General features: G+C 42.0%; 1 protein-coding gene across 4 annotated transcripts in view; it reads right to left on the bottom strand.

The window, feature by feature from the left end:
• Positions 1 to 11531: 11531 nt before the first annotated feature.
• Positions 11532 to 16952, bottom strand: part of IFT80 (intraflagellar transport 80) — a 2191035-nt gene continuing 2185614 nt past the window's right edge. For 3 of the 4 annotated variants that reach the window (XM_044070463.1, XM_044070465.1, XM_044070464.1), the window contains one exon: positions 11532 to 12589. In XM_044070463.1, the coding sequence (XP_043926398.1) occupies positions 12479 to 12589 (111 nt within the window). In that variant the 3' untranslated portion in view covers positions 11532 to 12478. The remainder of the gene's footprint in view (positions 12590 to 16952) is intronic. The other variant, XM_044070466.1, reaches the window with a different exon arrangement.

Raw genomic sequence — 16952 nt, 5'->3', positions numbered from 1 at the left:
AAATAATGGTCACAGTCATAGTGAGCAGAAATTGCTGCAGCATGAACCTTTATAGAGGAGAAGGACAAACCTTTGTCCAATAACTCAGTAAGGTATTGAAGCAACACTTAAATTAGGTTTAGAAACATCAAAGTCCTTTGCTGTACTCCAAAATAAAAATCTCCTCCATTTATCTGCGTAAACTTTCCTTGTACTAGGCCTTCTGGCCTCCAAAATAACATTCAAAACTTGTTGTGGAAGCTGAGACCCTCCAGGGTTTAAAACAGAATATGCCAGGCTGTCAGATGTAGAGAATGAAGTTTGACATTGAGTAAATGACTGTTCTCTTGAGACAGCAGGTGAGGAATCAAGGCAAAGGCCATGGAGGCTCCTGTACCAGACTTCTCAGTAATGGGTACCAGTGCTGTTGAGGCCAATCTGGAGCTATTAAAATCATGTTTGGCTTGTCCTGTCTGACCTTCAGCAGTACCTTTGGGAGGAGAGGCAGAGGTGGAAAGGCATACACGTGAAGATTGCTCCAATTGAATGAGAGAGCATCCACTTTCCAAGCTGAGGGATGAAACCTTTTTGTGCAAAACTTTGGCAGCTGGTAATTTAGTGGAGAAGCAAACAGATCTATGTCTGGAGTTCCCCATAACACTGTCAATCTCTGGAATACATGAGGATCCAATTTCCACTCATGGGGATCCATAATTTGTCTGCTCAACACATCTGCTAAGGAGTTCTGTGCACCTGGCAGAAACCTTGCCTGAAGATTTAGCTGTAAACTGAGAGCAGTCTCCCACAAAATCATTGCTTGTCTGCATAGAGGATAAGAATGTTCCCCTTGCTTGTTGATGTACCACATGACAGTTGTGTTGTCTGTTTGAATCAACACCTGCCCTGGAAGAAGTAAATCCTTGAAAGCTATCAATGCAAATTGGACTGCTAACATCTCCTTCAAGTTGATATGTAGATGTTGAAGTCTGGCAGGCCACGTGTCTTGTACCCATTTTCCATTTAGATGAGCTCCCCAAGCTTTGTCTGAGGCATCTGTCGTTAAAATCTGACTCGCCTCTGGCCGGGTCACAGAGAGTCCCTTGTTTAGGTGACATTCCTGAGCCCACCACAAAAATTCCTTTTGAATGCAAGGTATTATTTGAATGACAGTGTCCAAATCTTGGCAGTGCTGTGTCCATACTTTCTTGAGATACCATTGTAGCTTCCTCATATGCAGTTTGGCATTGGGAAGTACCAGAATACAAGATGCCATGAACCCCAAGGCTTGAAGGACTGTCCTTGCAGTCAGCCTGGACTGATGAGACAACTGGTGGAAGTAAAGAGAAAGATTCTTTTGTTTGTCCGGGGTCAAAAGGCCATCTGGGATGCTGTATTCAGTCTCACACCCAGAAAGCACATGTCCTGAGAGGGTACTAGACTGGACTTTATTTCGTACACAGAATACCCCAGGCATCTTAACACTGCCATCACATACTGTAAATGATGAAGAAGTTCGTCCTTTTCTTGGGCCAGTATCAGGCAATCGTCCAAATAAGGATAGATCTGTATTCCTCTTAGCCTGAAGAAAGCTACCACTGGAGCCAGAACCTTCGTGAACACTCTGGGCGCAGTAGATAAGCCAAAGGGCAATGCAGAGAACTGATAATGTGAAGTCCCAGCCCGAAAACGCAGATACTTCCTGCAACTGGGCCTGATAGGAACATGAAGGTAAGCCTCCTTGAGATCCAGAGTTACCATCCAGTGATCTTTGCCCAGCAGAGGTAAAAGCTGTTGTAACGTTTACATTTTGAACTTGGGAATGTCCAGATAGGTGTTGAGGATGGATAAATCCAAAATTGGTCTCCACGTGTTTCCTTTCTTTGGTACTAGAAACAGGCGAGAATAAAATCCTAGGCCCACTTCTGGCAGAGGGACCGGTTGTATGGCCCCTATGTGAAGTAGTAGAGAAATTTGTTTGCGAGCCTCTAGTCTTTGCTGAGGAGGAACGTCTGGCATGCCTTTGAAAGGAGGCAAGGTATGGAAATAACACTTGTAACCCTGGTGTATGATATCCAATACCCATTTGTCTTGGGTAATCAACATCCAATTTTCCTTGAAGAGTGCTAACCTTCCTCCCAAAGGTGCTGCCAGGCAAGAAGGATCTGGCAGCTGAAAAAGTAGGTCATTGGGCCTGTTTACGAAAGGACTGGCCCCTGCCCTCACCCGAAGATTGTGCAGGTGAACTCCCTGTTCTAGGCCTGAAAGAACTCTGAGCTCTGCCCCCACCACGTCTAGATCTACCCCTAGACTGAGAATCATAAGAAGGATACGTCCACCCCTTAGCAGGCCAATTCCTACTAAACTTCGGAGGCTGAACTTGCAAAAAATCTTTAACAGCCTGCATAGACTTAGCCTTGTCTTCCATTTTCTTTAAGACTGACTCCACAGGTGAACCAAACAACACATCCGACTGCAAAGGAGCATCCAAAATCCTTGTCTTAACATGGTCAGATAAATTCTGATCCTTCAACCAGGCGTGCCTGCGAAGAACTGAGCCAGTGGCAGCCACCCTAGACGAGGCCTGCACAGCATCAAAACCACACTGTAATGAATGCTTACCCACCTGTTCAGAGACATGCACCAAATCTTGCAATTCTTTACACTCAATGCCTTCCGCCAGAGCATCCACCTTAGACTTCAATTGAGAAAGAAGAAAGTTTTGATATTTCAACATATGAAACTGGCAATTCAAAGCCCTCATAGCTAAGGTAGAAGATGTACAGACCTTCTTTCCCCATCTATCCAAAGCTCTGGCTTCTTTATCTAGAGGAACCGGATTTTTCACAACAGAGGCCTTGACACCCTTAGGTCCCTGACTAAGAGTTTCTGGGTCCGCCCTAGGACTCTTATAAAGATATTTATGAGCCTCAGGCACCCTGTAATACCTATCCGGTTTAACAGGAGCAGGAGGCGGAGAATCAGGATTAAGTGAAGCCTCTGCAAACACATCTTCCACAACATCCAGAACAGGGGGTATAGCCAAGGGCCTATGCTGGGGTAACAGCAAAAACTCCCTAAGCCTTTTCCTAGAATCAGAGAAGTCCTGACCTTCCCACTTAAAATGTTCCCTCACAGAATGAAGTGTCTCTGAAAAAGAAAAATCCTCTGGAGGAGAAGCAGAAGGAGTGGAATCATCTGCATCAGAATCAGAATAAGGAGAGTACTCCTGCAAGTCTTCAGCTGAAGACTCTGAAACATCCAAGCCTGCTCAAAACTTCCCAACTCTGGCTCCACCCTAGGCCTCTTATCAGGAGGGGGCATAGAACCTCTAATCAGAGTAATTAAATCTTCTGCCATTTTAAGCATGTGCTTCTTAGGCACAGACCCTGCTGAACTAGGAGTGACACCAACAGAAGCTAAAACTGGCCTGCCTCTGGGAGAAGCCTTGGAAACAGAAGGAGAAGGCCTAACCACCCTAGGAAGGGAGGGGAGTACAGTAACTTGAGAAGCCCCTTCAGCCTGACCTGCCTCCTGAGAGACCACCTCCTGCAAAATCAAAGTCTCCCCCTGAGACTCCAGAGAAGTCTCCGTCGGAACCACTGGTTCCACTGAAGCCTCTAAAGAACCGGCGTCCAGAACGGACGACTCATCTTGCCTGGGTTTAACTGCTTTGTCTTTGCGCTTCTTCGAGAAGCGGCCGGAGAATCCGACGGCATATTATAATTGCACCGCTTCCCAAAGACCAGCCTAGCACAATCCAACCTTCGCTTAATAGTGCGTTTATTGAACCTAGCAGAAAAGCGACACCCAACAACGTCGTGCTCAGGCCCCAAACAAGGAATACACAAAGAATGATAATCCCTATGCGGTATCTGTTTCCCACAAGAAATACAGTTATTCACTTTTTCTGACATCCGTAAAACACTGAGGCAAGAAAAACCAAAATATTCCCCAACGGGGTACTTAGCCAACTTGGATTCGGTCTGAAACTCCGAATTCGAAAAATTTCAGAACGCCGAACGGCACTTGCAACGCTGCTTCTGCATCGGACCATGCGGCAAAAAAGACTGAGGAAATGACGTCGGTCATGCGCTTTTGTACCCTGATGTCCTGATGTCAGTTTTAAGCACCTTGACCGACGTCAGCCTAATACTTTGGTATTCGGGCCGACCGAGGACAGCGGACTACCCATATGTAAGGACTGCAGCAATGTGAGATGAAGAACATCTCTCTGCATTTCGCATTGTGAGGGCTGGCAAACAGGTCGCAGCAAGGAAGACCCCATCTGTCGAAGATTTTCGCAGCTATACCCTGGTTGAGGGACCACTCGTGGGGTAAAAGAATGGTCCTGCTTAATCTGTCCGCAATCACATTGGACTTCCCCGGTATGTGCGTTGCCATTAGAAAGTGGTTGGTAGCTACCGCCCAGTGCCAAAGTCTCATGGCTTCTCTGCATAGTGGGTAAGACCTGGTCCCACCTTGCTTGTTTATGTACCACACCACCGACATGTTGTCGGATAGGATAGTAATCGGGCCCTGTGGGAGAGCGTGATGGAGAGCTTGGAGTACCAATAGTACCGCCTCATCTCCAGGACATTGATATGCAAATGCGTTTCCTGGATCTGCCATGTGCCTTGGACCGACCTGTCCAGGTAATGACCCCCCCACCCTACCTGGGAGGCGTCCGTAGTCACAGTGGCAACGGGACGTTGAGGTATAAAGGGTCGCCCCTGGTTGAGATTTGATTGGAGAAGCCACCAATGCAGATCTCGACGGCAACTTTCCGTGATTATGATTAAGTGGTTCAAGGGAAGTTCCTGATAAGACCATTGAACCGACAGTAGCCATTGTAAAATTCGCATGTGAAGTCTGGCCAAGGGAACTAAAAGTATGGTCGACGCCATCGAGCCCAACAGTTGTAGGATCCGATGTGCCGGGGCTCTTAGTAGGGGAGACAGGATTTGACTTGATCTTGTAAGACCTGAATTCTTGCTGCCGGTAAAAGGCGCATTCTTTTGTGTCTAAGTCTGCCTATGAAAGTAATACGCTGAGATGGCTGTAGTACAGATTTTTGCAAATTGAACGTGATCCCCAAGAAACAGCCCAAGGTGAACGTGGCTCTGAGCGCTTGGAGTAGTAGATGCTCGGAGGTGGCAGTAAGGAGCCAGTCGTCTAGATAAGGAAACACCTGGAATCCCAGACTTCTCAGGTGAGCAGTTACCACTGCCAGACACTTGGTGAACACCCTGTGGGCTGCGGTGAGACCAAAGGGCAGTGCTCGGAATTGGAAATGACTGACTCCGAGGCGGAAGCGTAAATGTCTCCTGGACTCTTGAGCTATGGGAATGTGATAGTAAGCGTCCTGGAGATCTATGGAGCACATCCATGCATCTTTTTCCAGCAAAGGAAGAATAGATTGAAGAGTGACCATTTGGAATTTGGACTTCTTTACGAAACGATTCAATGAACTGAGGTCCAAAATGGGCCTGAAGTCCCCTGTCTTTTTTGGTACCAAAAATAATTTTGAGTAAGTTCCTGATCCGATCTGGTCGATGGGGACAGGCTGGATGGCTCTTTTTTCTAGCAGCTTTGAAACCTCTAATGCTGCCTGATCCCGCTGACTGGGTGGTACGTCTGGGATTTCCCTTAAAGAAAGGGGGGGTTTGTTGAAGGGGATGATATATCCTCCGGTAATAATGCTGGCACCCACTGATCGCTTGTTATGGATTCCCAAGCTTGTGGGTATGCCGCAAAGCGACCCCCGACTGGCTCCGGAGATGCACAGTCGGGCAACAACTCAGGAACGCTGGTTGTATGAAGAACCACGAAAGGAATCGCGGTCTCCAGAGTTACGGGGCCTCTGCCACCTCTGGGCGGCGTCTTCCAAATCCCCCCTGCCTCTGGAGGGGAATCACTGGGTGGAGTAGGGAAAGACTTCTGAGATTTTCTAAACCACATTTTCCCTCCTCTCCCAGCCTTGGGGTAAGGCCTAGAAGGAGCGGAAAATCGGGCCCCAACGGCAGTCAAAGTCTTGCCCTCCTGCTCGCACCGAGTTAGTGTGTCCTTCACCTTGGGTCCAAACAAAGATGACCCATCAAAGGGCGAAGGAAGACTTGAAGGCCTCCGCGAACACAAGCGTAACCAGGCTTGTCTCCTGAGGGCAACGCCTGTTCCGCTGCTCGCCTTCGGCTGCATATGAAATGAGCCTCATGGACGAGTTAACAATAGAAAAGAGGGTAGTCATCTGTGCGCCAACAGTCGGGCCAGCGCCTCAGGTAGGTTACCAACAAGAGAGTCATTTAGCTCTTTGAGAAGATCCCTTTGGAGCCTCGTAAAATGACATAAGTAGTTCAGCGACCGTAAGGCAAAGGCCGCTGAAGAGAGGGTACGCTTCCGTACCTATCCATGCTCCTAGAATCCTTATTAGGAGGATGAACAGACGTCGAAGCCTCTGCCACGTCCTGCTGTGTGGCAGAAGCCACCGCCAAAGCATCTACAGGCACACCCTTTGTGAGAAACTCCTTCTGGGGCTGACAAAAATTTATTGGGCCTCGCAGGCACCGGTTCCACAGAATCAGGGTGTTCCCACGCCCTTCGAGAAACCAAATCAAGGAGTTCATCGAGACACCCAGGAGGCGGAAGGCTGGGCCCCAAAGGCCTTGAGGAAGACTGACTCCTCAGCTGAAGGGGTTTTGGCTTGCCAGTCACCTCTCTGTCTCAGAATCTCCAAGATGTCTGAGAAGGAGATATCATCCGAAGATGATTTGGGAGACCCTTCTGCGTCATCGAGGTCAGTATCTGATGTAACAGACTCATCTTGGGAGTCTACGTGCTTCCTCTTACACAATTTCTTCCTTGGGGGTTCGTCCAAGCAGATTCGACGGACCACCCGAAGAAGGAACCGCCGATGGGGGTATCCTCAGGCCCTGGGGCCCGCTGCCAGGGGCTGCAACACAACAGAGGCACCAGTCTCCAATTCTAGGGACGGTGAGGTAGAATCTTGTTGAACCGGCAAAGACATGGCTAGCGCGCTCCTCATGACCTCAAAGGCCGGACCTCCAGAATCCAAGGAGGTCGCTGGTCTAGAGGCCACGATGGCACTAGGAATTCCAGCAGCCGATGCTCCAAGAGGAAGACTAGGTACCGAAGCACCCAAACCTAAAGTGTTCCCTTCGGCTCCGGCTGAAGAAGTCGCAGTGCCAAACCCTGAACCGGAGGACAGGGTAGGAAGCACAGTCGGAACCGAGAGGCCTGTAAGGGGTCTCTGCTCCGACCATATGGCTCCACATTGCTCCACCACCACCGGCTCCAATGGCTCCGAAGAGGTTGGAGGAGGAATCAAATGTGTTGGAGGAGGGATCGGCTCCAAAGCAAACTGTGCTGGAGCCGAGACCATTTTAGTAAACACTGGAGATTGGAATAGCCTCTGTAAAACCCTATCCAGGTCCGAATCAGAAAGTCTCGAGGATTTAGAGGAGGTAGACAATCGAGAAGACTTTCCTCTCGGCTCCGAGAGAGAAGGGGACCGGCTCTGAAACGGCTCCAATGCTATCGGCGCCGACTCCACCACAGCATGGACCACCATCGGCACCGAAGGAGCCTTCTTCGGAGCCGAAGGGGAAGAGTCTGAGCTGCACACTTCCACCGGCTCCGAAGCCATTGGAACCAATGGAGGTGATTCACCTCGATACTCCCACTTGCGGCTCCGAAGGCAATGGAGCCGAAGTAGGAGGTATCGAGGCAGACCCTTCGACCCTCGGCTCCGAAGTCAGTGGAGCCGAGGAAGAAGAGGTCAATTTAGTCTTTTTAGAAGTCGGCTCCGACGGACTTGTCGGAGCCGATGATCTTTCTTTGGAAGCAACAGGTGGATCTAAGGCTTCCTCAAAAGAAGGTTTAATAAGCCCTTTCAATATCAACTTGTTCTTGCGTTCTTGAAGAACTCTAGCGGAGAACGCATGACAGACGCTACAAGTCTCTTGCAGATGTTTCGGCCCCAAACAATAAACACAGACTGAATGACTGTCTGTAATGGACATCTTGTAATTGCACCGAGTGCATTTTTTAAAACCTGACTTTTGTTCCTTAGACATGATACAAGCCACAACAAGTAAAAAAACTCTATGGAAATCTTACTCAACAAGTATAGCACTATACACAAAAAAAGCGCCAACTGAAAAGCGCGAGACACACTGGCGCGAGTACCGGTGAAAGTTTACCTCACAACAATTAGAAAACAGTTAAACGGCCCAAAGCCCTCTAATTTAAACGGGCTTTGCCCGAAAAACAACTAACCAAAAGTTAATTAAACCTAATAGCACTCAAAGGTAGGGCAAAGGCCCTCTAACTTAAACGGGCCTTGCCCGACAGAATAAATCAAATTTTTGGAAACACTCAAGCACTCCAACAAAAACTTAAGAAATAGAAAGCAATAGCTGTTAAAACAGCTGTTTGGTTAATATAGACAAAAAATTCCCTAGGTCAAGGACCAATAAGGTAAAAAGAACCACGTAGCTCCAGCCAAGTCAAGACCACGTCCAGCTTGTTAAGCGGCAAACAAGATCTGGGGAAGCAGGTGTGGTGCATCCTGGGATAGGGAGTAGCCCAGCCAATGAGAGACTTCGTGCTAGTGTATTAGTTGCCGAGTCGGAGCCGATGGATCGGCTCCGAACCCATCTGTCATGAATGTAGGCGAGATAGGATCCCATTACATCAAATACCATAAAAAGTACATTACAAAACTGAAACCTACAACACTAGCTCATGACAACCTGCCATCTGAATACCTCACTATAGCTGCTGACACCATTTTCTACCCAGTATCTATCCCAATTAACAGATCCATTACAAAAAACTACACTACAGCCCTATGGAAAGCTTCCTTCAAAATCCCATTACACAAGTTGGCACATCCAATGAACTATCAAACTATGGCCCTATAGCAATCCTTCCTCCTCCCTCTAAAGTACTTCAAAATGAATACATCAGCAACTCCTAGCCTTTCTACTTTATAACCAATTACTTTCTCCTACCCAACATGGCTTTTGACCCTATCAGAGCACTAAACCTGCCCTGCTACATTTCTTAGATACCATTAATCGAAGCAAAATTTTGTTCCTATCTTTTCTGGGACTTGTTAAAAGTCTTTATCATGGTCTCCCATCAATTACTCCTCCAAAGCCTAGGCCTCACAACTCCCTCAACCAGCTGGTTCACCAGCTACCTAAACAATCATACCCAGTCTGTAACAATGGAATGGCTCCCATTCCACACTCCTCCTAATCACTACTGGAGTCCCCCAAGGCTCCATACTTGGGCCAATACTTTTCAATATGACATGCACTTGGAATCAAAACTCGCCACCTTAACAAAATATGCTGTGCTGAGGACTCAACTTCAAATCTACCCATCTTAGAAACATCACACGGGAAGCTTTCACCTCTATAGAAAACTGACTAAATACATTTCAATTGCTATTAAACCCCAACAAAACCAAATGAATCCTTTCTTTCCTAAAGATATAAATCAAAAGAACACTAACCTTAACATTATCTCCTCAAACAACACAAAAAATTGAAAAGGTCATCAACACAAAATTACTAGAATTATCACTGATAAGTTAAAATTTGATCTGCACTTTGACACTGCAGTCAAAAAGGCACACTGCAAACTATGCTCTCTTTACAGAACAAAGCACCTACTAAATGCTCAAAGTCAAAAAAGTACCTGCCACCTCTCTTCTCCTTCCTACCTTCCTACATGCCTTAGCAATATTCATACATCTCAACTCTTCCACCAAACATAAACTAGAAAGCACCTACAACAAAATTAACAAATTCACCTGCAGCCTCTCAAACTGATCCCATCACTTCCAGCTGCTCACAGCACACAAAATGCTTTACCATCTATTTAAATCACCCTTGCTGTCAAATCTCATCCAAATGGCATGTATCAAATAGATTTCCAAGATCCTCAGAACTTAACTTTTCCTAGTAAATCTAATAATTATTACAGTGACTTGCTACTATCTGTCACCATCTCTAAAGGATGGAACAAACGTCCAAACCACATTGGGCTTTTAAATAACCTGCAACAGTTCAAATCCACTCTAAAATATTACTTGTCAACTAATAAACTGTGAAACTGTACCACAACTACAGTCTGAAGTATGCAATCCTAACTCTGTCTACTATGGATACTATAAAAGGTATTAACATAGTAGTTTTGATTCTACTCAAAATATCTTACAAACATGTATTTCCTTAATCTGATATACTTTGTAAATAATGTTTGTTGACCATTTCCTTTGAGACACTTTGTAAATAATATTTTGTTGACCATTTTTATTTTGAGTTGTCAAAAATGTATTTATATCCTTGTTTTGGAGCTTTTCTCCCCAGGCCTCCACTGGAAATGGTGCTTTCAGTTCACAGATGGACTTTCCCAGTAAACAAAAGTAAACAGATAAATACATTTCCTAGGACAGGGTTCTCACCATATGTCCAGGTAGATAATACAGATTTGGTGATATGTGTTTTGCCAAGGCAGACATATTATTTATCATACTAACAAGACTAGCATACAAGAATTTTATACAGACCTGTTTTACTCAACAAAATTAGTAGGGAATAAATGAAAAAAGGAATATTCTTGACAGAAATGTGATAAAAGGGAGATGGGCATGGGGGGTGCTGCACATGCTTTGAAAAAGTACATGAGTGGGGGAAGACTGGGATTAAGGTATGATAAGAGTGGGACACTGTACATGGGAAAGACATAAACATATCATGGAGGTTATGATTGCTGGGAATAGGAAGACATGGTAATGGATGGGATCACAGGCAGACAGAACTGATACTGACACTGGCAAACAGGAAGAGTACCTGGTGAATGAAACCTCATGACAAATGGTCAAATGTTAAGTCATGTAAAAATAAGTATTATCATATTAAGAAGTTAAGGAGGCAGGTCAGATGACGTTGAAGGGAAAAGTGAATGTGTTAGATGACAAGTTATAGACAGAGCAGTAGGATACAAATGATACTGATAAAGAATGGGAAGCAGGCAAGAACTCATTATGAAAGTTGTAGATGGGGGGGGGCTCAAAAGATGCTTAAAGGGTAGAGAGAGTAAATACATGTATAAAATGTGAATAAAAAAATAAATGATTAAATATTTTAGGACTGCGCTTGAAGGTACAGACGTTATATCTCCATTGAGTTGATGAGGGATCATGATTATGTGTACACAATTCTACAAGAGAGAAAAGTTTTAATGTTTGGAATCTGTTGCATAAATGCTAGGTACCCCTCTATAGGGGGACTGCATGGATATGTAGATGACAAGTGAAAATAATACAAAATAAATTTTAGAAAATAAATATTTTGGCTTCAATTACTGTGGTGACCAGTGTACTTACTTGTGGTCTAATGTTCTAAGTACATGAAAAATAAAGGAAGCTGCAACTGAAAATATTTTTTCTTAACATATGCACAATAAAATAACGTCAGAAAAAACAAACCAGTAGGAAAACAATAAACCACAAAACAGAAAACTAGAAAGTAGCAACAGTTTATTACAGTACAGAAATGGGAGATACAGATTTCATTTTACAAAAGCTACAGTGAATCTCAAATGCATTGTAAGTATGTATCAAACACTAACAATAAATATCAAAGAATCATATAACTCATCTGTAAATTATGTAATTGTTTAGTAATTTAAAGTTTCATCACTCAAATATGAAAAATCACTGTGATATTTTAAGGTCTGTAGCAAGTTCTTACACTTTGGTACTTAAAGTGCAATTCACACAAAAATAGTGCATTCTGAAACTCTCTGTTACTTATAACATTATTTACAGAAGGCCAAAGCACCCCATCTATCTAGTGTGTGTGTGTGTGTGTGTGTGTGTGCGTGTGCGTGTGCGTGTGCGTGTGTGTGTGTGTGTGTGTGTGTGTGTGTGTGTGAGAGACAGAGAGAGAGGGGGCTGTCTCTTTAGATTCCTGCTACTTATATCTCTGTGACTGCTGTTGAGCAGGGGTTACTCAGCGAAACCTCAACCTCCAAATTAATATACATTCCCACTAGTCACACTTGAGTTTTCACTGTTCTCAGATGATAAGTACGGACCTTCAGCATTCAACAGGAACCTGCTACATTGCTAATGTAGCAATCCATTTTACTCTACTTCAGTAGACTTACAAAAGATGACATCCCAAACATATTAACTGTTTTCATAAATGGCTTTTTCCTACTATCATTTGAATAATCAATATCTTGTCATCTTACTTTTCTTGCCTATGTTGATATCACTCTCCGTATGACCACTGTCAACCCCATTATTAAGCTTTTGTTCACTTCCAAATGTAGTTATTAAATCAGTGTGAAATATAAACCGTTTTAAACAAAACAATACCTGTGCTATCTCTGCAATATAAAACAAAGTTTTAAGCTGGGCTGTACTGGCAATATAGTGTAAGTTAAGGATATCCTCCAGCAGCTACTTATGTAAGGAAGATACACTGCTCCGAACTGTAGAATTAGCGTTTTCCCTCTCTTTAGCAATTTCCATCTCTATTTTTGCTTGTATATTCTCCCAGTTCACTTCCACCTATCAAACAAAAACATTATTATTCATAACTGATTTCTGATTAATTACTTCTCATTAATTTAAGAATATACATGACAAATTGACGTGGTCAATACTATCTTTTTTTTTTTTACCAGCTTTGTTACACGATCTCTCTTCAGAGCAACATAAGTGACATATAACATACAGTACAATACATCATTGTCTTCAGTGTTAAAATACTAAAGTAACTGATGTATTCATTTCTTAACCAGGCAAGTATACTGGCCTGTTGTCATTTTTCAACTAGAACTGGAAACAGATGCTACTGTAAAACATACGTACAAAAATGTAGCATTTTGAGTAGCTGTCTGAATTTTTCCCCCAAATTTCCTGCATCATTTCTCTCCCCAGTAAGAATAACGTCTTCCATTGTACCTTTTTTTTCCTTCAACCACCATTTATAAACTCCTAAACTCTTCTTAATGCTGAATTTCTGAATCGTACTGGAAAACTGAGCTAATACCTGTTTATAATGCAATATCGACAAAATGAGGACATCTGACATAGTGAAAGTGGAAATAAACAATCTGCAATCACATTCTAAACGTTTTGATGACTGCCTCACAAAATCTGAATATCAGAGGCAACTCTGATATTATGATACCAAACAGTTTGCATATTAGCATCAGCAAATAAAAGCATTCAATATATGAAGTGCTGTGAAAGTACAGCTTAAAGGATGACCTGGTTTCAAAAATGGAAATAGCACTGTTAAAAGTAAAAGTGCATTTGAAATATGATTACTTTCAACAATTCTGAATTAAACCTTGCATACTCTTCTATTACAATTTTCTTTCATGATAAGGAGTTACTGAAAATGTTTGCATGCAGTCTGTAGGGTAACATGATATAGAAAAATTAAAAATATTTTCTCAAAAAAACAGAAAATGAAAATCTTATGCAGTGCAACAAATGTATTTTTTTTGGATCTTAAAAATGATTTTTAGCACAGTCATTCATATTGTGAACAAGTGGCCAACTGCTATTACTAAAAAGTGTACAGACTAAAAAGCCCATTATCATATTATGTGCTGGAAAAAGCTTGACAGCGTGTATTAATTTGTCTAAGACATTTCAAACGATTTATTTCATCAAGAAAATTACAGATGCAAACAGCAAAACTACTCAAGTGTATAAAAAAGGGAGATTCTGTAAAATGACGACTATATACAACTTAATGGTGTAAGGATGCTTTTTCACCTGTATTTGGAAAGAAGAATACTGACATTCAAGAAATGCAGTACGTTTGGGATTAAACATTTTTAACCTTACAAAGTTAAGACAATGATTTTATGCAACCTGGCATATCGCTCTAATTTTAAAACTTTCAATACTTTTGCTATGAATGTTCACAGTAGAATTTTAAATCACTACAGTGTGAATAAAGGCAACAAAAACATTGACAGTGCTAAAGGCAATTTTCCAAAGTAGAAAGATCTCCTTTTGAGATAAAATGTATTTTGCTTTGGAAGTGAAACCTGATACTTAACCAAATTCATAAAAAGTTAAACTGAAATCACTATAAGTCTGGCCTTGTGATGCAGAGAAACAAAGACCTGACTGCACCCCAGAATGGCCCATGCTTGACTAGTAGCACAGGTAATGTAAAGGCTGGGCAGAGAGGATGGAAGTGGACAGTTCATCAAAAACTCTAGTCCAAATGCAAAGATGCACCATCAATAAAACAAACAAAGAAAAAAAAACGTTGACCTTCCTGAACATGGGTTCTGATAATCATATGTCTTTTTCCCATTGTGCCAAAACTATGCCTGCATAATTGGGGTCATAACAGATACCATATGTAACATATGCAGTTTCTTTGCTTAAGGTATCACTCCTTAAAAACAAACCAAAACAAAAAATTGTTATAAAGAATCACTGCAAACATTATAAACCAAACTTGCACATCCATTAACAAGAGCAGAAGAAAATAAATAGATAAATATTTTTTTTAATCCACGAAAGCCCAAATTGATGTGGAATGACAGTATATATATATATATTTTTTTTTTAAAGCAGCTGTAACTAAAAAAAGTCATTTTTAGTGACTTCAATATTTTTCAACTTCTCAATCAGATCTGCTGAATCCAGAACAAAAGAGTAGGTAATGAAGGCTTACTCTAGTAATCATATGGAAACTGGTCAGGCTGATTACCTGATTTGACCCAATGTCCACTGTGATGCAGGAGGATAACAAGGGTTTGGACCTGGAGTAGGTGGGAGTGAGCAACAACACTTGGGGATGATGAGGAGGGGTAGCTGAGCCAAAGGTTTTCTACATCCCACACCAATTAAAAGAGAAGAGTTGGCAATGGAAGCATGCAGATATTTTCACTCGGTTGGGAGTCAGCTATATGATTCCTACAAGCAAAAACATACCTAGACACTAGACAGGATCTGTACAAGTACAATATTCAGTACTTCACTTGCAGTTGGTTTAGATTTTGACTTCCATTTTCTAGTAATTGCTTTTTTGTCAACCAGTACCATTAAAAAGGTCTTACTATGTAAAGACAATTTGAGAATCAGGACATATACTTTCTGGAATCAAAATAGGATTTCCTGTAAGGCTGAACTTGAAGCTTCTACAAAACTAGTTTGATTCAGGCAATCAGACAGGTAAGGATCAACATGAATTCCCTTTCAACCTCAGATAAAAATGCACTGGAGAAAGGTATGTAAAAACTATGACAGCAACAGAAAAGACAGAAAGCAAGTTAACATACTGAAAATGTGAACATCTGATCATGAAAATGGGAAGTTTGTGGACTATGAAAATGGAAATATTTAAGTATGTACTATGCATATCTAGTGCCACCTGCAAATGAAATTGTAAGAAAGAAAACAGTCAGCATCTTTAATTTCTTTGTTGTTATGAATATGTTCAGATATAAAAAGGATACATACAGCAGACCTCCACTGCTTTTCCTTCTTCGATACCAGGAAAAAAGTTCCTATTTGTGCCTCTAGAACTGGCCACACTGCCTGGGTAATCACTACACTTTGAAATGCTTGAATTGCCAAACCTACATGCCATTTTAGTGTAAAAGGGAAAAATCCTGGAAGTAGTATGGCACAAAACTATACATAGAACTGCCCTTAAAAACTCTCTCTCACTTTTCTGATCTGTGGTTATTTGGTAACATTGCTATTAAAAATGGGAGAATCTTCCTCCTAGGTGAAAACTGTGGGGAAGAACATAGGTACAGTGATGATGGAAACAACCTTCATTCAGTAGAAGTGAAGGACTTATCTTGCTGTGAAGCTTGTTGTTGGTTTTGGTTCTGCTGTTTCTAATTTCTCCAGATTTGTTTTCCCATTCATCTTTAGTAGAAAGGTCAAATCACTGACAAATACCTTCTAATGCATCTTGGTAAAGGGGCGTGAAAAGTAAAACTGCGGTAAGATACTTAACAGTAGCTTGTAAACGTGAATCAGTGTAACAATATATCATAAGGATTTTATCTCATTTTGTTTTCATCCCTGTCAGATTTTAAAGGACAGTCTCTTATTCCCTATGTAGGCTTGCACTGCATCCTTGCCTGCATTTCAAACATCCTTGCTAGAAGTGTGAGACAGTCTTATAAAGTTATCATTACCAGAGAGCTTTTTTTCTCTTCTTTTAGCCATACAATCCCTTAATGAAACTGTGATGGTAAAAAGCTATAAACCTCAGATAGCTAATAAATCTTAAAATACAAATATAAAAACTAAGGAAAAGTAACAATGGTTCTAAGCATCTATGTACAATCCTCCAGAAGGTAGGAGGTAGAATAGCTTTACTGCTGCAGTGATGACTCTTTGAAGATCTAATGTTAACTATGTTAATAATAACTGTACTATCTTCTTTGGGAAAAGTCACTGTAACATCAGGATTGTTTCCCACTAACTATTAATGTGCCAATAAAGGGGGCCATTTACAGGGTTCTCTGCATACCAATGATAGTGCCTATCTTATCTCTGGATTGCACACCTAACCTGTAGTGCTTAGTGAAAAGAGCAGACTGTGAAAAAAAATTAGCAGCTTCTAAAACGTCTTTCACAGAAATATGTCTGAAATATGCTACGACCCAGAAGAACAAGCTATATTTTTTCTTTTTAATGCTTACTATACTTAAGACTGGATCTTTTTTAATGTCTGCTAAGCCTTCTTTCCCTTCCATGAAAGAAATTAATAGTTGATCAGCCCTTCTGATGTATTTTGTTCTAGTGCTATTTTTATGCAGCTAAGAAACACAGACAATGTTCCTCATGTTTATAGTTTACAAGTAAATAAACTGGTTAAGGGCTACTGCTGATAATCCGTTAAACATGCAAATATGGTTATATTTATTTAATGATA

The sequence above is a fragment of the Protopterus annectens genome, chromosome 4.part1, assembly GCF_019279795.1.
Source record: "Protopterus annectens isolate FY-2018-M chromosome 4.part1, PAN1.0, whole genome shotgun sequence".
Lineage (NCBI taxonomy): Eukaryota > Metazoa > Chordata > Ceratodontiformes > Protopteridae > Protopterus > Protopterus annectens.
Note: the sequence above shows the minus strand (reverse complement) of the source record. Positions and strands in the feature narration are given on the sequence as shown.